Below are 25,311 nucleotides of genomic sequence, written 5' to 3' on the forward strand. Positions count from 1 at the left end.
AACTGCCTCCCTACATCCCTCCCTCCCTTGCATCCCTTGGGGTTCAATCATAGCACCGAAAGGGCAGTCTATTAGGTCTGAAGGTCTGTTCAGGAACACATGGGTGTCAACCCAATTGAAGTGCGAGCACCGAAACGCTCTCAACATCTGAACAGGAAGAACTACAGGTGGTTTGGGACCATTGAACAATGGCCACTATGTAGCTACATGGATCGAAAGTAGAGATTTTCCAATCATACAACGTTCATCTTTGCGTCCAGAAAAGTCAGACAGCTGTAGGCCTAGTCTCATTTTGTTGTGGCGGGAAAATATAATTACAGTGACATCAAAGATGAAAAATTAATCGTACAAGTTCGATACATGGGTAGGAGAGGGAAACAGAGGCAAAGCACATAAGGACAGCTCTTCGGAGCGTTCCTGCAAAGGCGAACAAGCAATGTGTAAAATCGATAAAACAGGACTATCCAATCAGATTCGAATGTGGAATGAGGATAGTGACTGATCACCGTTCGATGAATGCATTAAAGTGGTGGCGCTGATGGTTCCTGATGGTTCGTTGGAGGGTTAGCTGTGACCCGTAGAGAGTCTGGGAGATATAGCCGGACATCGGTTTCTCCGGTAGAGTAACTGGCACCGCCAACGCCTCCACTACCATCGGAGGAAGCTGTTTCTCGAAGGGGCCCTTCACGTGTTCTGACATCCGTTGCCCCTCTGCATCCGCTATCAGTCCTCGTGCCACAAGATGGAACAGCTGCATCTACTAAAGGCGATCCATCCCTTTCTTGGCCAGTACATATAACATCCTCGTAGCTTGGGGGTGGTGGTGTTTGATCCGACCCGGGATCTAATGTTTGGCTTGAGGAAGCCACCTGTTCCCCATCCAGACTGAGGGGACGGGCTGGTCGGTTGGAGCGGCGGGACGTAGGTTTGTGAAGACCACGGAAAAATTGTGTGAGGTTGGCGTCATCTTGACTGGCCTCGGAGGCCGGTTTTTGACCAGCAAACTGAATACTAGGTAGTATGTTCACAACATCTTTGTAAGCCGGAGGCAATTCGTCATGGGTGCTAAAATAGGGAAGAAAATGATGAGACTAGTTAGCATGTGTGGAGAACTGGCTGTAGGAAACTAACCAACACGGAGAGAAAGAGTAAAACAAAAGACGGGCAAACAAGGACACACCGACGACAGGGCTACTAAGTATCCAGCGTAACCTGTAATAGAGATAGAAGGAGAGAGCACAGAATCAAAAACTCGTCACGTATGGAGGGACACGGAAGGAAAGCAAACCTCTCAACTAAACTTGATGCAGCTGAATGAGAAAAAACGTTTTACTTTTCCTCACGAACGAACATAACTTCCAGTCAAATACATCTGCGCAGTGGTATACCTTATTGACCGATTAATGCAGCGTATTTGAAATGACAAAAGGGGAGCTGAATTTGTTACTCGGTTAACTAGTCAGAATTCGCTAATTTCAGCTTCATAGACGATCAAGTGACACGAATATGCAAGTTACAGAAACCTAATACGATATGGGATTATTAGTCTAGACAAGTAGTTGTTCCGGTATCATGAGGCTACGCACCAGCAACTGCAAGAGCACTCGGTCTGAAATTTCGTCTCTTATTCGTTGCACCGTGTTAAACAGTTGTTGTACAAATTTACGAGAGATACTCAAGGGTATTCCATGAGTCTTTCTATCCGAAGGTCATACATAATATACCAAATTGATCAGCAGTTAAAACCAGAAAGATTTTGTCTTGGCGAGACACGCTAACCATAAGGGATTTTGTTCAGGCGTTCTCGTTTCATATGATGACAGGCCCCAATCGATCTGCAGTCCAGTGACGTTGCGTCCAATGTAGAATATCAATCAAGAAGTCACATGACTCCGGAGAACATACAGATTAAAATCCAACATAGTGAGCGAAACTGAAATACTCGGCTACCCTAACGCAAGTTTCCTCTTATCCGTGGATCAAGGAGATTTCGTGTACTGATTGCACACATCAGCGCTCATCACTACTCGTGTGTTTCATCGGATATTCGATTTGAATCGCTCCTGATTGACTAACTGTCTGGCGGGCTCTTCAGGCGGCTATGGTAGGCCATTGTTCACTGATCATCTTAGACTAGTACTGAGTGAGTGTTGGCAATTGGATGATCGAAGCCCGAGGCTGCCTGCAGCGAAAAGCCCTGGTGATCGGCTGAAAGGCGGTCCCTTGAATTCGTGTGGCCATTGATCGGCAAAGCACTGACCTTGCATTAGGTCTCATCTTACTTAGTAACCCCTCACTATCTAAGGTAACTTATTCTCCTTCTCAATGAAGACTTCGAAAGACCAGAAGAGCTCGATCACAGTAGGAATCGCCGTACTTCAGAGCGAATAACAGCGGAATAGTTGATCTTCATCGAGTGGATCCTCAGCCGTTTTGTGCCGGGAGAATCTGAATATGTGATTGAAGAATAGATTGGTTACTCAAGTTATACTAACGGTCGTTGGTCTCCGGTCTCCCTGGAGAAGGAAGAGATCAAGTCTCAAGGTTACCCGGACGCCCAACAATTAGACAGGTTGGCCAAAACAAGCCAATACGAATGCTCATCAAGACGATCGATGATCTGAGTTGCCCGACAGTAAGTTAGCTTCTATGCTCGTTTCATAACCGGAATTTCATGGAGTTAGTCGACCTCGGCAACAGAGTTTGAGCCATTAAAAGTTGCAGGCGAAGAACGTTTTTTGTTCCCAATGGAAACAGGGAGAGGTGGGATACGGTTTCTAGGCGTACAACCGTGAAACATCACATCTCTGACCAATAGGTTCATAAGATCCAAGGAAGTACTGTATCTTCTTCTACTGTCCATTAAAATCTAAAACGCCAACCGTCGCGTGGGGCAGAATAAGGATTAATGTGGCACGCCATTTCCCAAATTTTGCAGTCTGAACTACGGAGCAGTCACAAACTACAGGATCCGCAACTTCCTAGTCGCTTTATAGTCTCAACTCTCAAGATCGCCCAGATTAACAAATCGCTAGGAGATGGCTTCACATAAATTCCGCCGCATGATTCATGCAAGCATTGTGGGCCAATGAACACGCCCGGTCCGTTCAGTGTCATTTGAACCTTAGCACTTTCGATCTCGCAATGGGAACAGCTCGTTAGGCAAACAATATACTGGTGCTTTACATTGGATCATCTTCCTTGGCTGGATCGCAACTGACGGCGCTGAGCGAGATAGCTCACTGTTTGGGGCGCCAGCTTACGGACCAGAAGGTCCATAGTTCCAACCCAACCCCAGCATCTCCACTGCTCCTGCCTACGCCTGGGGAACCTGGTAGTATTCCAGACCTCGTGCTTCCTTCTGATGGCATGGCTACTAGACGCCTCCTGCCTCCAGGAGCAAGTCGATGTCAAACAAATGAGGAATACTCGTCAACAAAATGTGCCTATATAAGCTGGTTTTCCTGCCCTGTACGTTTAGAAAGTTTCTCGTTCACTTGGTCACTGTCGATTAGCAGAGTAGTGCGAAAAATTCCGGTCAATTGCTGTATGGGGATGCCTGCTATCAAAACAACGCTACAGGTTGACTCAGGTGGAAGGGATATAAAACCGTATAGATCAACACGTTTTTCACGGTTGACGCGAAGAAGATTGGCGAATGGCAGTAGCCGCTTACAGTGTAGGGTAGCAAATCACTGTGAAGCCATCCATTCACTCTAAATCTCGAAAAAAGTGACGGGTTTGAACATTTCATCCGGCTTGCTTCAGTTTTACGACATTGTAAACCCCAGAAAACATGACATGAAATGATGTGACGCGTAGGAAACGGCTATGATCACTTTCGACCGCGCATTGTTACTCTTAGAGGAACGCAGCTGGAGACGCCACCCAGGGCAACTTCAGCCTTTCAATCAAACAGCTTTCCCGTTCCAAGGTGTGTCTTCATCAGAAGGATAACCAATGGTTTGATTTGTGCTCATGCAGTTAGAGTAGTAAGTATCAAGGTTGTAGTACGCGGGCTGGGACACTGTCGGGGCGCCCAAACCTAGACAGGAGGTCGATTAGGGTTCTCAACCAAAGCCTTTGATGCAAGGCAGCGGTGTGTGGCGGAAAATGCATTTTTATAAAACAGGCGGCCACTTGGCTCGACCATGTGCTACGCATGCCGAAACACCGTCTACCGAGACGAGTGTTGTTCTCCGTGCCTACTTCAGCATGGCATAAACTGCGAGGTGGACAACGTATGACTTGGCAGAAGGGTGTGAAACAGATTACGAAGAGTTTGGGTGTCGTACGCCTCCCAGGATGGGGTCCCCTTTTCAGCTATTCGTTCGAGATATTGCAAGAAATGTTGTCAGCGGTGTTCATGCTGTCAGTTCCCTTCCAGATTGTTTGGTTGAGTGCCTGAAGGTGTAGGCAGCTCAAAATACTTCCGATGGGTCAGCACCAGGCCCCTTCCCTAACCAACAATTTTCTATTCTTTTCATTCTACGGTTTGATATATAATTAAATAAACTTTGTGGTTGTACGGCGGTGAAGCATCAGGTCGACACTGGCGTTGCTGTCTCTGATGGTGATTTGCGCAAACACACAATGACCTCAACCACGAACAGATCAATGCCAAACAAGGTTTGACAGAGGAAGAACATTCGAAATTCCATCACTGCTCAGTTCGAGCGGGTTTGATGTGGTTCACATGATTTTTCCGGACGTGACACTAGTCAAGTACGTAAAGTTGGCTGACTAGTAGTTTTACGGTTACAAGCAACGGGGGATTCCAAAAATAAGGCAGAATAGAAGAACATCGCCATCATCACAGCCACTGGAGAATTTGATAGATCTTGTTCCGAGTTCTCCGACGCTCGGTGACCCAGCCGAATTGACGTGAATATGCGTACCGACCAGGTGACTCGCGATGGCGCTTGTCACGTGAGTGGTGGCCCAGAATCTGGGAAATATCGACACAAGCTCCTCTACCCTCCCAGATAGGCGAACGATCGTTCGATCATCACGGTTCGCGACCGATTAGTAAGTAAATGAACAAACATGAACGGGCACCTTACCTTCAGTTTCATATTGTGAACGTGCTCCATATTGATATGAATCGGTTGCTGTGCCGTATCGAACCTGCACTCCAAGGAAGCGGTCATGAGGTACGCCATTTCAATGTCACTCTAGTTTCGATGGTTTTTTCGACCATTACTACCAGATGTCACCCCAAATAACTCTTTACGAACCGGGTGACCGTTTTCTGTCAGAGTTTCTCACACGAACTGCAGTTCGATATCCGGTTTGTCGTTGTGCCGATCTACGAGCTCTGCAAATAAGAAAGCTTCAAAGACTTCAGCTTTATAATCCACAACGACGAAGTTGTGGAAACTGCTCAAACAATGTAGGTTTTCTGTACACCCGAGGTTGGAGTGATGCATTCTATCATAAGGTAAGGTGTCAACAGATTTCTTGTTTTCAGCAGAAGGTACTAACGTGTGGCCACCTGTCTGAAACACAGTTGACAATGCACTTCAGTAGCGGCTGATCACTCAATAAGAATCTCAAGAGTGAATGACCGGTTCACGATTCCGTCTTGGTTTTTGAAGATACAAAGTTTGCCCAATACATGCTTCCGACCCCCCCCCCCAGTACATACAATTATGGAGGCCAAGACGTTGGTATATACAGATGCATTCTCTGCTGTTCTGAAAAACACATGAGTCGAATGACTCAGCTCCTATCTCAGAAAACCAAGGAGCGTCTACCGAAATGCCACAGAAGTGAGAGAGCCACACGTGACAAGCTCAACCCCAAACCATCTGATCGATAAAGATGAAGTCATACAGTATAGCTTATCAGGAACCACAAGATCCGTCGGTTATTTTCAAACAAAGGTCCGAGACAGCCGAACTGACAGTTCCTCGGAGGAGTGACCTCTTTACTTGTCAACTGTAGGCGACTCGTTCTTTCGACCGACTTGTCACACTTTCTCAAACTGAGTAGACAGGTGTCCTGTATTTGTACCAATGAGAAAGCAACAGCCTACGGTGTTTTAACCTTTTTTCTTTCCTTTGAAGTCCCATAGCCTGATGAGACGTTACTGAAGATGACTCTTTGGAAACTACAAAAAGCGTGGACCCATAGACACACGTGGGAATAGTCAACAAATAACTGATGTGATAAAACCCCAAAACAGTCTTTTGAAATGGTACAAAAGGCGAGACTGCCGTCACTTGGAATCTACAAGTAAGAATATCTTCCACCTACCGTGAAGAAGATCCCGAAGAATTCTACACGAATGGCAGGTCTCAGCGCTGGTGATCTGAGGCCTTTGAACGCCCACTTGCCATTTTTTACTTGGTTTCGGGAATTCCGCGACAGTTACCCGAAATAGCATTCTTCTCGACAAAACTGAACTTGGTGTATGACGCGCGTGAATGATCGATCCACACAAGGCCGTGGGCGTAAATGATTAGAATTGCATGCAGTTACATTAGCATGTGGACAGAAGCGCCTAGAAACGCACTCGTCCTCGGGTTGCACCAGAACCGCCATACGTTTGCAAACTAAAGACCTCTGAGTATGTAAATGTCTCGGCTAAGTGTGATCCATAATCATATTAGTAAGATTAACCAAGTGTTGCCGGCAGCCCACCACTTGGTTCACTCTATGTGGGGGCGGACGGAGCACAGGCGTAGTAACATACAAACGTGTCACGGGTACGGAATTTCACTTTTTCATATGGTTACTATGTTAGAGGTAAGTGAATTCCTCGTCGTTCAGACTGTGGCACGTTTCGTGCTAGAGGCACTGTAACACGACGAGCAGGAGTGGTAAGCGACGGGCTGTACCCCACTTCAAATCAGTGTTCCCCCAAAAAACAAGCCAGGAAAAACCTAGAGCATGTGCGGCGGACTAACGAGCCGCAAAAGCCGTGGGTCAACAAAGTCAGTGAAGGAGCCAGTGATTTTGACCGAAAGGCGTCACGGCAGGAGTTCACTGAAGCCAAGTAGTGACAGCATGTTTTCAATGGAAAAGTCTGTAGGCGAGTAGTTGGCAGTGAGTCGGAATTGCTATAACAGTGCATCAACCGTATCGAGTTAAAGGGGTTACAACACACCGTCAAACAAAATAAACTCTAAAGTCATCATAATTAAGAGTGGATGGTGAACACTGTCCGACGGGGTGGGGCGGGATAAGAGTGGTAACGATTCAGGAGAGCGCCACCAATGATCAACGCTTCCTCGTTTGGGGTCACCGGATACTTGTTGGGTCATTCTCCTGATGTCTTACTTCAATAGTCCAATGTACTTCGAAGGCCATTTTCTATTTACTCTTCAGCTTTTGAATGTCAATGGACTGCTATAAAGCATTACCGTTCATAGTGATGGCAACGATGGTGTTTTCAGGATAAAAACTCGACATCCATCCAGATGAATCAGGGTGGAGGGGAAAACTTGCGTATGCAGCTTCGTGTATGTTTCGAATAATTAGTGCCTACCAGCGCAACCCTTCTCTTGAGGAGCCAGAAGGAAAACGTGTTCACATGGGAATTTACTTCGGTAGGATAATGAAGCACTTGGTTTTGATGAGCTTTCCTAACCACAGTGAGGGGGGGGAATGATTAGAACTAACATGCTTGCTCGTTTTAAATAACTGCGTCAGAATCGTGCCTTAGGGCTCACAATACGGTTCGGTTCAGTTCAGTGAACTGCAAACCGTATACTACGGTAGGGTGGTTTCAGCTACTACAGTTTCACTCACGAGAAGAAAGAGGAAATGGCAGTCACGGAATGCAAACGGTGGACCGATCTGCTCATGAGCGTTAAGCTGGTCTGCGTCGTGAAGATGACAGCTTTAATACACGACTGTCACGTGACAAAAGTGTATCTTTCAACTGATCCATCTGAAAAGAATTACTTTCCCTAAAAGTCACCTCGGTTACCTCAGTATTACGGATACAGTGCTCCCTCAGACCAGCGCAATGCTCCAGAGGCACAGACAATCCAACAGTCTTCGAAAATCCGTACACAGCAGCCACGTTTCACAAGGTAGGGCAGATCGAACTGCTGTAGTGTACACACTTGGCAACCGAATGGACGTCACATTGCCATCACAAACGCCGGAGGTTGGAATTATTTAGGTTACTTAAAATAGCTTGCGCAATATTTATCCAACCACCTACCTGTTTTTGGGATATCTGATTTCGTTCGGATTTTTAGTCGTCAGCTACATCATCGACAGGAAGTATCAAATCTGAAAACCCGCGCATTATTGCTATGAGTTGCTATCAAGCTGCGATACGGTTAGGACAAGCAAATCTGGACAAGAACACGGAAAACATTCTCAGGCAAGTCCTCCGGTCTAGGAAAACTGATCGCACGCCAGCTGCGTTCAGCGATAAAACTCTATCGCATTTCGATTTTGAGGAAAACATCCAACCTGCGGTCGGGAGACCCAGACCTCAGTAGATGTGACAGGAGCCAAAAAGGGTACGAGCTACCTACGCTTCATGGGTTGCCTTTGAACATCACAGGATCATCTGGCTCACAGAGCTCCTGTTACCCAGCTCTGCGTCGATTGCAAAAGACCAACAGACGAGTAGTATATGATCCGACAACAAAGTGTGTGAAAGTGGTAACCGATAAACTCACTCGAATTGGTAGCCACTGCCTCCCTGAATGAGAACCCCAGGACCCAAAATCATCAACAGTTAATATCCGGGCAGACACAGCTCAATCACAAGCACTCTTGCATCAAAGCCACCCTTCCGAATGGCCGCTTCATGGGAACTACAGGGATTTGCTATCAACTACCCGATTACATCATCGTCTTCAATATCCGGCTACGTCTCCCTTGCTCTCCCACTTTTCGGTTACTGAAAACAATGCAGCTGAAGCCTTGATTCTTGGTTGACAGAACGACTGATTAGCCTGTAAAAACGGTCACATTCAGGAAAGATAAGCAGAACTCATGTTTACCGGATGTCGGGGAACTGGGCAATACAAACCGCAAAGTGGTCAGTGAGACAAGTAGGCGGTCCGCAGCACAAGGTGGGTAAGCAAGTCTAAGCAATTGGAATAGTCTAGCGTCAAAGAAGTTGCGTTCATCAGTCTGTACAAGTTACACGCCGTGAAACTGAGTTCATAAACCATACAAAGGTTCTGGTGCAGGTAATCGATGTTTTGAAATGTGTCATCACGCTGTATTTTTCTCATCGGCCTCTCTAGCCGTAGGAATACTTTCCGATGTAAGTAACTAATATGTATGATATGTAGGCGCAGCGATGTAGTGTGAATCAACTCGGTCTGGAATGTGCACAGGAGACCATCGACCGAAGTGGAATTTGCACATTCCACCGTACTGCATAAGCGCATACGGCAAAACGCACTGACCCAATAATCGTGTCTAGAAATGTCCAATTTTGGCACTACGGGCTTTCAAACCTTCCAGAAAGTACTGAAATCCGGAAACCGGTAGAATGAGTCTGGAGAAAATACCTCAAGGGACCAGCTAAAAGTGGCCCACTTTTAGCCCACTCTCCTGAGATCTGGCTCCTCTTGACAGTGGTCTCCCTAAAGACGGTAACTTGAGTGGGTAGGCCATATTCCACAGTATGTGGGGAGTATTTAAGCTGCAACTGGTGGAATGTATACAGCAAATCGTAACCAAGTCGACTGTTGGAGAGGGAAGGGGTTGAAAACGAATGGGGACTACTAACACTTCTATGACAAGTCGTGACAGCGGTGCGCTTACTTCACTGATTCGAATGGGATGACACCCACGTGTATTTTTGTAATGCACTACTCATAAGGTTGCTGAAAACTCCTCGATAGTCCACGACCGGTTTCGCCCTTCTTGGGGCTCATTAGGTGCAGCACATACAGTTGCCTGGAGACATCAAAATCGAAAGATTCAGCTAGATTCCAGATGAGTCTCTCGCAAAACCAAATTAGTTTGCAAATGAGTGTATTTCGCCGATTTCGTGCAATCTGGTTTCAAGTAGAACATAAGGTTGACGGAAACTCGGGGAGTGCGTCTACCTGATGAGCCCCCAGAAGGGCGAAACCGGTCGTGGGCTGTCGAGGAGTTTTTAGCAACCTTATGAGTAGTGCCTTACAAAAATACATATGTATCGCGATATATCGAATATCGTAGCGACTGAAACATGAAGCGGCCTGGTGCAGCACATTCAGTTGCCTGAAAACATAAACGAGAGATTCAGTTGGATTCCAGGTGAGTCTCTCGAAAAAACCGAATCAGTTGGCAAATGAGGGATGACACCCACTTAACGCCCTAGTCGACCAGAACTGAGAAAACTCAGAGTTAACAATTGTTGTCGTAGGATGTACGTCAGTGAAGCATCAGTGTCAACACTGATGTTGCTATCTTTGACGATGATGATGATGATGATGACAGTCAACGATGGATTGCCTGAACAGTAGAAAAACTTCAAAACAAACTGCAAACTGAAACAGGAACGAGAGTGATACTATTTAGCTTATAAAGTGCTCTGATAGGTAAAAGAAGTGATGTCGGCTACGTGGTGGTATGCAGCAAAGTGAATCACAAAGCTCCAACACCACTAGGATGATGGCGAGGCCTAACAAGCACTCACTTGGGAGAAAACGAGTATAGTGCTCTGTACTTGTAAGGAACCTTCAGGGTTATATGCCGAAAGGGGTTTTGAAGTGAAAAGAAGAACACAATACAGAAATGAGTCACTTGCTCGGTTTCTGGCTGAAATTACGACTGATTATAATCCGACCAAGGAAGATTCGTAAAGCGCTGTTCTGTATCAGTTAGGGCCTTTATATCGCTGCACGTGAACGGCGCTAGAGCATCAACAGTTGAGCTAACCACTTATTTTCAGCCGGAACGATGAAAGAAACTAACCAAGTCTTCTCCACGAGGTAACTTGAATACTAAGAGAATGCCAAAAGGTTCGGCTGACAAGCACAAATGCGCAGACGCTTCAGGTCATTGCAGGGCATACAAGACGGTGACAAAAAGACTGGGTATATTCGTAACGATTCATGCGCTAATTACTCACCCAGGTCGGTCACCTCCGTCCACCGGATCTACGATCGCAACTTCCAGCTGTCTGTCAGACGGTGCATCTCCTCGGTGTGAAGCCTGCCCGGCTCGAGATCGGAATCTACGTCCGTCTGGACCGTAGTCTGATTGTCTGCGCTCAGAGACACGTGAGGATCGAGAGAATGTCTTGATCATAATTCGAATAAGCCAACACATGAATAGGATGAGTACCACACCTCCGGCAACACCACCGACTATTTTGTAGAGTTGGACCGGACCATCAGCCAGTGGATCGCAGACGGAAAGTGGACGAACATCCTTGTTGGGATCCTGGGTCGGGTAGATTGTTTCGTCGAAAACACACTGGGCACAGTAGATTTCCTGGGTGTCACCTAAATTCAAATGATCAAGGGATTTGGTGAGAGGAAATCAACAAGCTGTCCGGTAGTTTGGCCCTTGCCAAAGCGCATAAATCACACGTTGATCGAATACTCCAGTAGGGCAAATGCGTACTTCGTAGGGCCAATTTGTCAGAGTTTAACAAGCATAAAGAGATATGACAGAGCAGTCTTGTGCAGTTGAGCAACTCACGTTTGTATGGAATAAAAACCCACCATCGTCCTGTGTTTGGCTGACATTTGACGTGGTCATAAGGAAGAACCACATGGTATCTGTGGTTCGCGCAAAACTGACAGTGGTGTTGTGCGGCACCTAGTGTGTATACAGAGCCGACGGGACAAGATCAGCAAGCACGCGCTTTCCTGATGGGGAATTTCACGCTGAACGGTATGAAAGACACCAAACGTAGTAACACACACACACACAAACGTTTCACCTGATTTTCTGCTGTTGTTTATTCTGAGTCGTGAACTTATGGGTGGATCTGTCAAGGTCCAACGTTATATTGTAACAGTGCATTTTGGGACGGACCATTGTGGGCACACTGACCGCTAATTGAGTTCACTTAGCCTGAGGCCGGCGTTTTCGAGAGGCCGCGTCGGTGCTCACATCCCCGAACGATCGTCAGCCGAACCGAACCGTGAAAAGCATGTATGGGTATGTCTGTGTCTACAGACCAGAACCAATCCACGAGGTTTCATTCCTCAGCAATTTAGACTTGACTTTTGGCAGACTGTAAAATTGAACCTTCAACCGAGTAAAGGGCGTCTAACACTTTTTTTAAGTTCCCTATGGGATTATCATTGAAATTTACCCTAAGAATAAGGGATATTAAACCCAGGCCGACGAGGTCACAAAGGAGGGAACCCTGCGCGTTAAGAAGTAGCACATTCTGTTCACCAAACACCCTCCCATTGTTCATCACAACTATTGACAAGTTTGTACAGTGATCTACTTTGATAGAAATTTAGGATCAAGAGAACACAAACTGTGCATCAGACTGTACCTCAGGCCAATGTCGGGCAACCATTTCAGGGCCTGTTGTGGTGATCAGCCATCAGATGAGTAAACATATAACATCTGCGTTTGCGTGAATGTACTTATCCATAGGTTACACCAAACGTATGAGGTTCACCTCATCTTGCCATTTATGACCAGAGACAGACACGCTTGCTACCTGAGATGTACACTATGAGTAGTCATTCGGGATTCCGGGAGCTCATTTGTTGAGGTGATCGCAACATGATTCCTTGAAGTAGGGAACAAAGACCGAACCGACAGCAAGGATCACCACCATTCTTAAATCGGTGGGCTGAATACGACAAAAAAACTTGTATATATATATATATATATATATATATATATATATATATATATATATATATATATATATATATATATATATATATATATATATATATATATATATATATATATATATATATATATATATATATGATGTAGAAAGCAGTCTGACTGGTATGAGCTAAATTCAAAATTCCGCCCCTTTTCAATTCACTTGAATGATATGGAAACATGTTATTCATATCCCGTCTCCATATGGTGAGAACGAAGGAATTCTTAAACAATAAAGTGACGGAATCAGTTGTGCGGCAAAATAATACATCAAGGCCACTCCTTGGGAAGCAAAGAAATGCATGTCACAAGCTTATCGATTGCCGAGTTTATCCTGTAAGAGTGCTAAGCGGCCGGTAAACGACCACCACTATGAGTTGTTTGCATTGTTCCGAGTTAGATACTAAGCAAAAATGGCGTAGTACGAGCTACTGACCAAGTCTGACTAGATAAAAAAAAGTCGCACGATCCACTTCCAATCTTCATTAGAGGGTGTGGATTTGTCACCGAATTATTAACACGGATGAAGGACTAATAGTCCGCTTGTGCATGCAGAGATCGGGTCGGTATGCAACACTCCCTAAAAATAACATTGACCTGATTAGAACGAAATTCCTCCACATCAACAGTTTATCATGTAGTTCAAGTGACGATAGTGTGGCCGATGTATCAAGTGATCGGTAAGTGCAACTCAACCGATTCCGTCTGAGTTAAGCAAAACGGATCCAATTCTAGCCCGGTTGGAGTATGGTTACCATTAGCACATAAAAGAAACGGAAATACGAAACCACACTAACCAAACATTGTCACTCATGCAATTGACATGGTTCGTACTGGCTTTGCTGGCCGGTTAGTGGATCGGTTTGTTCTGTCTATTGTTCAGCTGTAGCACCCTTCCGGTGCCTAGCTGCCATGCCACCTGAAGGAAGCACGAGGGCTGGGATACTGCCAGGTTGCCCAAGCCTAGACAGGGGAAGTCGAGAGGCAGAGGTCGGGTTCAAACCACGGACCTTCCGGTCAGTAAATTCGTGCTCTAACCACTTGAGCTATCTCGCCCCTGTCGATGCGTGCGGTTGAACATAACTCACGCACACATATGTTGCCTTACTCAGTGGTCTGATACACGGAGCAAATTTGCCTGTAACGACTCCAGTCGGCAAGCGAAAGACTTTTAGCGAAACCGGAACCCTTCACACAGCCTGTAACGACTCCAGTCGGCAAGCGAAACCGGAACCCTTCACACGGGTGAACAACGAAGTGCTAGAAGTGAACAAGTAGCGTGGTGTAAGGGGTACAGAGGAGAGCTATCTCTTTTTTGGGAGAAGTCGAACGAATAACATTCCCCGCTGCCGGTTGCATAGTTCCATTATCACAGAAAGCTGTGAGTGAGAGCTATTCATATGGCTAGCTAGACCACCATTCCAGAAGAGAGCAACACAGAGTGCCTCATAGGACTCATCTTATGAGCAGGGACCAACAGTTGTTACCTGGAAGAAGGAAACTTGAAACCCAAAGTGTTTCGAATGATATAAACAGTTGTGTCGTCCACAGGGTGAGTACATAAAGCAAACGACCCGGGAAAATTGCAGCTCTGCAGGTGAAAGAGCTCACGAGCACACCGGAAACAATATTCATGATAAAGGTCAAAAGGAGCAGAACAGTGAAGGAAAACTGCCTACTTACGTATGCATTTATCTCGCCCCAAGGGTCCGAGGAGCCCCAAAATGGATATCGACTTGCATTTGCAGAACCGATGTCTACGTTTCATCGGTGTTCGTTCTCGTTTGATTCCGGAACGCACAGATTGGACCACAGCAGTCCGTATAACTTTTCTCGACCTCTCCGTTGGCTCGACAACACAGTATGCGGCTGGATCATCTTCCTCAGCCTCTGATTGCTGCGGATCATCTCCGCCCACTCCCTCTTCATCGTACCAAGATTCCGCGAAAGTGAATCGACTACGGCAGTTAACTGGCGCGCAGCGGCTCCACTCGGACCATTCGCACCAATTGTATCTCAACAATGGATTCGACTCTGCAGCGGTAGTCGAACATGGCAATAGCTGAGATGAGAAGTGGGAAGCCAGTAGCAGAACGACAGGCAAGGTGATCACATTGCGTGTGAGATCAAAGACTATACAACATCCATGAAACCGTCCATTGAAGCTCGCACAAGCAAAGGGTGCTGTCCACAGAGTTAGCATGAAACGAGGATGGACATCGGGTCTAAAACGAATGAGAAAAGAACATGAAAATAGCAGCGAAAGTCCCCCTCCTGTATCGCCACCTCGCCTGTACTGCGTAGCACCCACTATGTGCCATACCGGACAAACAGAGCAGTTTGACGTAATGAACAGATTGGACTGTCAACCCCAATGCGTGGCTCTCATCCCCTCTTCCTCCTTATCCTCGGTAAAAGAAGCTAAGCAGCTGGAACCAGTGCACTTCAGCACACGGTTTTTTTTAGCTAAAAAACTGAATTGATCTCGGACGAGGTAATACTGGATCTACGCAATGAGTATCGCTGAGTTATTCACACAGATCAAACTCTAATTTGGCCGAATTGGTGATATAATAATAATCGCTTAGCTGTAACACTCCTTCTGTTGCCTGGCTGCCATGCCACCTGAAGGAGGTATGATGGTTAAGGTACTGTCAGGCAGCCCAAGCCCAGACAGGAGCAGAGGGTTCAGACCCCAGGTGTGGGCACCTGGCATGCTTGTGCCAGGCAAGCAGTGGGCTCCCTCCCTGCCCCATATTCTTCCCCTAATCCAAATAAATTGAACCATTTCTGTTCTCATCTGGTGTTGCTGTCAACGATAATGAACTGTCTCGTCCCTGGGAGACGGCAGTTACCAAAGTGACTAGGTCAGTTAGTAAGGACCTTTATGCCTCGTTGCTAAGTGATGCCTGGGGGTAATCTCCACCAGACACAAGCCTGGCGAAGGGAGCTATGTGAAGCATACGGTCCTCTGGCATGTGAAGTACATGACCTAACCAGCTAACTCATTGAGTATGACCGGCTGACTTACTGAGGAAGAGTTAGCCATTCTGAAAATGAACCAACGCATTAAAATAGCTCAAGGGGAACATCTGTTGCGATGTTTTGTGTAGTAATCTATCTCCCAGGGGCGAGACAGACCAAATGGTTAGAGCGCAAATTTACTGACCGGAAGGTCCATGGTTCGAACCCGACCTTTGTCTTTCGACTTCTGCTGTCTGGGCTTGGGCAACCTGGCAGTATCCAAGCCCTCGTGTTTCCTTCGTGTGGTATGGCAGCTAGGCACCGAAAGGGTGCTACAGCTGAATGATTATCTATCTCCTAAAACGTCAAACTTCACCGCGGAATCCAAGGTAAGCCATGCAGAAGGATTGGCATGTGAAAACGTGAACGGATGCAGTGATCAGAGGTAACAACATCGAACGACCGTCGGTTGAGGCAAATAATAGTTCAGTTGTACCAGCACCTTTCTGTGGACAGCGGTCATGCAACCCGAAGGAAGTAAAAGAATACTGCTAGGTGTCCCTTGGCTGCAAGGGTGCGTGCGCTTCTGTGATGTTATTAACCACAGCTACTGAACCGGGTGGACTCCAGAATTTCCTGACCATAATCCGGTCCGTATACTCACATACTTCTGGGAGTGAGTGCACGGAGAGCTCTCCAAAATGTGGTGTCCAACAAGGATGTCCACACTCTCCGTTCTCGATCAACTTCGTCATCGATGAGGCGAACGCTGGATCTTAAAAACCCTGCTGTTTAAATCGCCGCTGAAGAGAATCTTGTCGCAGACGATATCGTCTTCATTTCTGAAGACGAAGGTTGTTAAATGAACTGACCACCGTTACACAATCTTTCGGCACCTTCCAAGTGTGAAGTCATGCCTCATAACATTCAATCTCTAAAAAAGCCTTGCAATTCAAGGAGAAGCATTGGAGTTTGAAGAACATTACATCCTTCAGTGTTATTTCTGACGGAAGTGCCTGGTGAAGTCAATGGACGAAGCTCAAAGGCCCGAATGGCGTTTGCTAATTTGCGTCACTTGTGGCGTCAAAAAGGACTATCACTGGGTCACCAGGAGCGCTACAGTGAGGGGTGTATAATCGCATAATTACGAGACCACAGATGCTTCAAAAGCGGTATCGAATGGCGACAATGGATCTGCTACGAGGTACTCCAGTGGCGGAAAATATCCGGCACAATCAACTGCGGCGACTGGACTTTATTTGAAAAAACTTTATTGTGAAGAAGAGAATAAATATGGATGGGGAAGGGAATTAGTGCTGGCTCACCACAATCATTTCCAGGTACCTACACTTCCAGACATTCACTCACGCAACCTGGATAGAAACTGATAACAAGAACTGGCATCAGTTGGCAGCCATATTTTGTAGTGTCTCCAACCAGGCACAATGGGGATCACGCGGTCCACAACCTGGAAGGCGAGTAGCACCGACAGCCCCCAAGCGTTTCGTAATCTCCTTCGTGCCCCTCTACCAAGTCAAGGGTTGGCCATCTCTCTGCTTACGCCACTCTGAATTAGGCATGCAAAACAGCACTCTCTCCGGCTAACGACGGTTCGGCATAGGCAACACATGTCCCAACCAACGCAGCTTCTGGTACTGCACATATTCTCCTATGGAAGTGCCCGTTGCACAACCGAAAGCGCGCTTTCTTACTGCCTTGTTATGGATTCACCGGCACCACCCCACACGAGCTATGGTTCTGAGACAACGATTGTCCTACACCTGAAGACGCCTCAGTTCCACCGTCCGAACAGCCCAAGTCTCATCCATACAACAAAACAACCCGCACCGTAGCTTGATACACACGTCACTTGAGATTCAGGGATACACCATTCTGACGCCAGATGTGTCTCAAATTAGCAAACGTGTTCAGTGTGGTCTGTCCGACTTATCCAACACGACCAAACGACCATTGGATCAGCAGGCAACGAGTAAGACAGTGCAAGCAACTCCCCCAAACCCTAAGTGGTGTACAGAGAGTGGATAGCAAAGGCCCAGAGATGGAGAAGGCGTTGGCTACCGGAAACATCTGTACCCTATACCAGTTGATACGATTGACTGACTATAGGAAAGCAACTAATGGGGAAGCAGTAAGCAAAGACGGACGAATAAAATGTGAACCTTAATCACCCGTCAAAAGAAGTAAAACTTGAAATATCTACCCAGAAACGTGAGAAGGCACCAGAACCGGTTTGTATCCAGACGGAGATTCCGTGTTGATCCACCTGACAAAACTAACTGATGCGATATGGAGTAAAGAGAAAGTGTTCGCAGAATAGAAGACGTCGAAAGCTATTCCTACCTTCAAAAAGAGCACCAGGACGCTGTGCGAAAACCGCTGTGGTAATAATGTGCCAGCTGTGGCATCGAGGGTGCTCTCCGGTGTTAGCCTTAAGCTGGATTACGTCCTACATCGATTGTATTTTTTCACCCTCTGACAGATTCTGGAACAACGATACTGAATTCAGCAACTAATGATAGTGTTCTTCCTTGATTTGAAAGCCACCTTTAGTTTTTCGGACTATCAGACACCAAAACAATGTCCGTGGGGCAAAGGTAGCACCAACAAATCCTTGACCCTCATGAAGACATTGTACACCAACTCCTTCGGACTGGTGAAGGTCTACGGGAAGCTCCCACATGAATTCACTACATCAATTGGTGTCAGGCAAGGTGTCCGCTTTCGTTTCTCTCTTTAAATTCGCGGCTGACGCGATTATGGAAGACTCACCACCAGCATCTAATGGCTGTGGGACAGAAATGCTGGCAGGGCATTTGCTCACAGGTAATGAGTACACAAACAACATAACTCTTCTTGGATCCGTCGTAATCCAAACAACATTAAATAATCTATATAATTCTACCTCACGGTTCGCTATGCGCTGCTAAGTGTAAAGTGCTACTGCAAGACTGGGTGGACTCGAACCCTGGTCTTATGCCTGCGGATGAACCGACTGAGGTAGTAAAAAAACTGTCTATATGGGCTGCTCCAGTCACGGTGGTCTAGGTAAGGACGATATTTCCATCCAGAATGGGAAAGTCAGAGTAGCTTCCATAAATCTGCATCGCCTGTGGCGCAGGCGCGATAGCAAATCACCCGTCAAAGGTCGAGTTTGCAATGCTACTCCATATTACTACACGGGTCAGAAACCTGGTCGACGTCAAAAACTGTCTGACCATCGAAATCTTCGGAGCATTGCCCGAGTCTGCTGGGGACACGGGATCAGTAATACTGAATTACGTCGGAGGGTCTTCTGAAATAACTCATCTTCTATAGATGAAATGATCACGCTCCATGGATTGCGCTGGTCTGGTCACGTGCTCCGTATACCGGTTGATCGACTACCTCAAACACCCCGTTACCCACAACCAGGTGAAGTGTGGAGACGAGCCAGGAGAGACCAAACAGTGACTTGGCAACGAATTATGGAAACTATTACCAGGAAACTCAGCTGCGCTGGTCATTTCCATCCCCCTGGATGCGGACCACGAGAAGGGACACATCAATGGTCTGATACATTGTCAGAAATGATCCAGTCACACCTTCAATGGCCCTCATAAATCCGAGCTGTTGCCTTCAGTGCATAGCTCGCCTCCCGATCTCCCCAATGAAAAGTCCGCTGACGCCATTGCATATACGCGTCGATTATATCAGCTACCGCGTCCAATGCGTAGCCTTCCTCAAATCACTGGCGAACGAAAGTGTGGTAGCTATAAACATTCTAAGGCAAGTACGCGGATTTTACAGCGCATGATGACGGTGACTCCAGGATGCATCCAACAGGGGTTGGAAAGAAGGCTGATAGTAAATCCGGCATCCAGCATCGAAATCAAGGCAGCAGGACCTACTGCATCCGGGGATTAAGTCTCCTAATTTGTACTGTGTGCTCCTATTTTCCTAATTTGCAGCCGACTAAAGCACACAAGCCACGACCAGTTAACTCTGTGCGACTCAGCTGTCCGTGAAAGCAGCAGCCACAGCGATTGAGACTGAAGTTTGTTTGTCAGTAATGACCGGCAGCCTTCTTTGGGTGGCCCAAAATGATATGGATGTTACATGATATTCGAGTCTCCGGCGATCCTCAGTAATGTGGATCTAGCGCCTTTGCCTAAGAATGAATGAAAGTGGACCCGAAACGGACCCTGTAAGATCCGGCTAGCAACCACACACCAAGAGATACGATCCTCAGTAATGTGGATCTAGCGCCTTCGCCTAAGAATGAATGAAAGTGGACCCGGAACGGACCCTGTAGGATCCAGCTAGCAACCACATACCAAGAGATGCAGACGCAGTTCACTCCGACTAACGAGGTCCTTTCCAGGAAGGAACTCGAGATAACTCACTGATTAAGGTGTGAGTGGAAGGTCCGCGCTTCGAAGCCAACTTCAGCATTGACTGCTCTTGTCTAAGCTCGATCAACCTGGAAGTACCTTAGCCATCCTGCTTCCTACGAGTGACCTGCCAGCTAGTCACCTAAAGGGTGTTACAAATGAAGTATTTTCTATTTCCATGGAGTTGTCTATCCATCCGAGTTCCTCACCGATTACAAACTACCATAAGCTGTGAAGCAGTACGGTGTAGTCATCGCAGCATTTGCAAAGTAGAAGGTAATGTCCACGAGGATCAGACTCTCCCTCGCGAGTAGCCATCCATCGTTCAGCACCCTTTCGGTGCCTGGCTGCCATGCTATGTGAAGGAAGCACGAGGGCTGGGATACTTCAGGGTTAACAAAGCCTAGTGAGAAGTCGGGTTCGGATTAAGGACCTTTCAGTCAGTAAACTCGCGGTTTAACCACTAAGCCATCTCGTCCCCTCGCAAGTAGCAGTTTGCGAGACCCGCAGCCATGTTGTCCTATGCCTTAAAACTCATTCGGCTGTGACATCCTTTAGCGCATAGATGCCATACAACTCGAAGAAAGTAAGGTGGTCGATATATCACCAGGGATGTCTGAACCTAGGAAAGCACGATCAAAAGGCCAGGTGTGGGTTCAAATCGTTGTCCTGACCGCTGAGCCGCCCAGACATCAGCACATGAAGGTTCGTTCATCCAATCCACGATAAGCATTTTAGGTAAAACAAACCTCAAGCAGACTAAGTGGCGATTGTCTGGTTGTATTTTGCCCCCTTTTAACGGAACGGTTTTGTGGCCCGTTTTCGATTTTTGGGGAATCTTCCTGGTGGGCAGTGATACTTGGAGGTTTTAAAGCCGGTTTGGCGATGATTCGTGCCGGTTAAGTACTGATAAAGACCGTTCGACCTCCACATATGTTGAGATAGCTCAACAGATGTTCGACCTGGGCCATGTTGCAAGTGGTGACTGAAATAGTTTAGGGTGCCACGTATGAAGTCTGCATGCTGTCTGCCAGTTGTATGAAGGATGGTGAGCGAAGAGCTGGCTTGTATCCGTCGCATTTAATTTTCTTTCTGGTATTAATTTACACAGGATGATGGATTATTGGGAGAAACAGATTCGTGAAAACTAAGCTGGATTTCGCCTTGACCAAGAATGTATCGACCATATGTTTACCTTGAGGCAAATTCTTGAACAGCGGCACTCCTTCAGACGTCCCATGTTGGTCGTTTTTCTTGATCTGATAGCTAATTTTGATTCTGTTGATCGTCAGAAACTTTGGCAGTCTGGCGATCAAAGGCGTCCCTCCCAAATTTATATCCCTTATGAGGGCACCGCATGCGAACTCCTGTGGATGAGTACGATTATACGAGGACCTTTCGCCTGAGTTTATCACGTTCAGTGGTGTAAGACAAGGCTGTCCTCTCGCATATTTCCTTTTAAATTTTGTCATTCATACGCTGCTTGAAATTTATCTACCTGCCTCTGAAACCTCGGAAGTCGAAATGCTCCCGGGTCGTTCGCTCACAGTTAAGTATGCAGACAACATTACTCCCCTTGGTTCAGATCCTTCCAAAATGCAAACGATTTAAAATAACTTAAATAACTTAGCCGCATGGTTTGGCATGCGTTCCATATCTGCAAAATGTAAAGTGCTGCTACAGGACTGGGCGGGGTCAAGCCCGAATCTTATCCTTGCAGACACGCCAATCCATTTGGTAGATAAATCTGTTTACTTGGGCAGCTATATAGGTTCCGGTGGACTGACTAGAGATGAGATTATTTCTCGAATCTGAAAAGCCAGGATAGCTTTTGCCAACCTCCGACGTGATGATAATTTTACGGTTCACCACCTTTGCCGACCGTAGCCACCGGTGACACGTTTACTGAGATCACAAAGACAATTAGTTAACGCCGCCGTAACCGAGAGATGCGTTTATGGAACGGTAATTCCGTGGTTCTGTACGAAATGAAATGAGGCTATCACGCGGCTACGTAACGGTCAAACGATAAAAAATACGGCTATACGGGTTATATCACCGGTATTCAACGTCCAAACGCAGCTGAATAACGGCTACTTAACTGTTCTATAACCACTGAAAACAGCTATCAGCCAGTAAAAAACGCGTTTCATAGTTGGTATTTAAATATTTAAATAACCACAAAAAGGTTATATGGTGGCTTTTGTGGTGCAGGTACCAACTACCGAACCCTGCTTGGTGATTACTAAGCCGTTATATGGTACCAACTTAAGACCCGAAAACTTCGGGTTTTCTCGACTGCTTACGCTGCTAGTCTAAAACGATGTAAAATAATAATAATAATAATAATAATAATAATAATAATAATAATAAACACGAAAGTATTGTTCATTCAGATTATGGAAATCCATCCTGCACGGGAAGTATACTTCCCCGCTTCTGTTCACAAATGAAAGTTTTCCCCATTTGATTCTGCCTCACAAAGAGGCGATGGAACAATGGAGGTTACCAAGGCGAGTGCGCAAAACTGATTGTCCCAAAATCACCTGAGAGTCTTACGTAGAAAATTCTGTGCAACTGGTCCAAGCTCAAAACATACCCCGGATAACACACTAAACGACGCAAGATCCGTAGTCCGTAACGGGCCACATTAAATCTTGTGCCCCATTGGTCGAAAAATCCATACATATTGCTGCACAAAGCCCATCCCTATCGCCGCGCCCTCGAGGCGCAATGCTTTTTTCCGCAAAGCGTTCGCGAGTGAAATAAAGTCTTTCACTCCATTTTATTGCATATGTGCTTAGACCTAACATCGTCTCAATCTGCGGTCATTTTCCCGCGGTTTGTTTTAATTAATCCCCTTTCTAAATTTTTGACGCACAACGGAACTTGCTAGGCTCCCGGTATCCGCACAATGGAATTGAAATTTCGAAAGCCATGATGTGTCTTTCATGGACTACAGCAATCGGACAGTTGAGTTGAGAGTACCAGTTCACATGTTTAAGCTCCATTTATAAACCCCGTAGCCTTAGCGATACTGGGAAATTGTCCATAGGACTTTTCAGCCAGAGACATGGCTACCCCAATGAACAATCAAACTTGGTGAGCCGCAAAATTATAAATGCCACTAGCAGGGTGTTTGGTTTGGGCACATAACAAAAAATGAAACATTTTGGCGCAGGAATTTTCACTCCAGTTAAGAAGGTTTCGCAGCTGAGAGCATTGTGTGAATAATTGGCACCAAATTCCCGTGCTATGGCTTCAGAAATGGCTTCACACATGTTTGCTTGAGGTGTGAGGCTGACTCACTTTCATCTTTCGCGGCATTTGAGAAGGCCTCAAATAAATACATGAAGAATAATTTTGTGACATTCGGCCTTTCATTCAGTAATCCAGCACCAAAATTGTGTTGCGTTACAATAGGTGTACCACAAATAGAGCATGCCGCCAGTAAGACAAGTAGAAATCGACGGATGCCAAGAAGCCGGTACGCTGAGTTTATCTCATGATAAAAAGCCGTGCGCGAACTACCGGTAGCCGGGTGCGGCTTTGCTTGAGGGATCAGAGGAACCGAGTCTTACGTTCTTTAGAATGCAGTCAGCCTAATGCACTCACGCTTTCGTAACGGCTGAGCTTCTTTGCCGTAGGTTCCACCATGCTGGGAAGGCCAGCAGAGAGCGTCTTGACGAAGGATGGCGAATCCCATTATCGCAGTATTACGAGGCATCGTATTAGAGAGCGGTTTCAAGGAAAAGCCGTATTGTATTCGGCGATAGGAATGTAAGGGCGGTAAGGAATTCTGCGCAGGCGACCAGCATGCTCAAATATATGTGAGGAACAACACTGCTTTCCCTCGGGGGAGAAGCGGTCAGAAACGGTCGGCCCTAAACCCAAATCTCTGTTTGCATGACGATTCAGTGCAACCACGGACGTATTATTTGGTGGAGCCGAAGTGCAACTAAAAAGTGGTGGTGCTTCTTAAAGGCATATGTTGCAACTAGGTGCATTAGGAGAGAAGAACGCTTTAATCCCTGCGTAATTGGGCCAAGTTGAGTAAAATCAGCCAAGAGAATACAATAGGAAGTGAGTAGGATCCGGTTATATGTTTCCATGAATTGTTGCCCACAACATTATGTTTAAGTGGGCTTACATTCAAGGTCACCTAGCACCACCATCCACATGTGCTTACTAGTTTACGAAATAAAACACAAAATCGGATCCTATAATTTCAACGTTTCGCAGCGCTGATTAGCGAATATTTAGTGCAAACTCCACCCATGTGGATGGTTGGCCAAAGTTTGTATGCGCTATGCTGGTCGGGCGTAACAGATTGGATGAGGTTGTGCAGTGGACTTCGGTGCTACAGTGATTTTGGCCAGCTTGTCTTGTGTTCAGTGTAATACTGGGGGGAATGAATTGCACTTTACCACAATTTTCCGACTACTCAGTTTTTTCAACCCACAATGAACGGTTCTCCGGGAGTTTGTTGAACCCGTGAACTTATGTTGGATTATGTGCACTGCATGCATTTCGGCTTAGCCTAAGGTGTAGCGTTTTCCATCATACGATTTCCGTTGACTCATACGGTTTCTTCATGCACGCAGTGCGAAGGTCAACACAAATCAGTGAAACATAGATCTATGTTTCAGTAAACACATGGCCGCCGGTGGCCAACGATGGATATCGGTGGACAAATGCGGCAACATTTTACAACGTTGTTACCATTGACAGTCATCATCCACAAAATCCGAGTACAGTATTTTTTCAATTAAATGGCTCCTGGAATTAAGGAAAACAGAATGCACTGGATATTGGCTCTCTGGGTAAAATGTCATTTTTGAAACTTTCTTGTTTTATTGTACGATCGGTTACCTGTCGTTCATTGCGTTAAGTCCGGCTCTCGCTGGCTGAGTCGTCTTCGCTGGTCCGTTGGTATATTTCGTCTAATTTTTGGATGGTCATCAATAAGTGTAAAAGAAATGCACCGAACTTGGGTGACCAATTCTTATTTCTGAAACTATTCCTAGGATTATCGAAGCAGTGCAGCTCAAAGAGAAGGCGTTATCATTTCAGAAGGCGGAAAATTTCTTTTGGAGTCTGTGTACTATGTGGGTGCGGCAATATGTGGGAACACCGGTACGGGTGTAAAAATTCGGGAAATGCACGGATTATA

General features: G+C 46.3%; 1 protein-coding gene across 1 annotated transcript; it reads right to left on the minus strand.

Annotated features, from left to right (window-relative positions):
* Window positions 1-206: 206 nt before the first annotated feature.
* T265_01028 (hypothetical protein) lies at window positions 207-22,826 on the minus strand (the record flags this gene model as incomplete). Its single annotated transcript, XM_009164971.1, has 4 exons — window positions 207-1,065; window positions 11,045-11,420; window positions 14,467-15,008; window positions 22,738-22,826. The coding sequence occupies 4 exons, from the start codon at window positions 22,824-22,826 to the stop codon at window positions 522-524; spliced, it is 1,551 nt and encodes a 516-aa protein (XP_009163235.1).
* Between the last annotated feature and the right edge of the window lie 2,485 nt (window positions 22,827-25,311).

This window comes from Opisthorchis viverrini, assembly GCF_000715545.1.
Source record: "Opisthorchis viverrini unplaced genomic scaffold opera_v5_11, whole genome shotgun sequence".
In the NCBI taxonomy this organism is placed as follows: Eukaryota; Metazoa; Platyhelminthes; class Trematoda; order Opisthorchiida; family Opisthorchiidae; genus Opisthorchis; species Opisthorchis viverrini.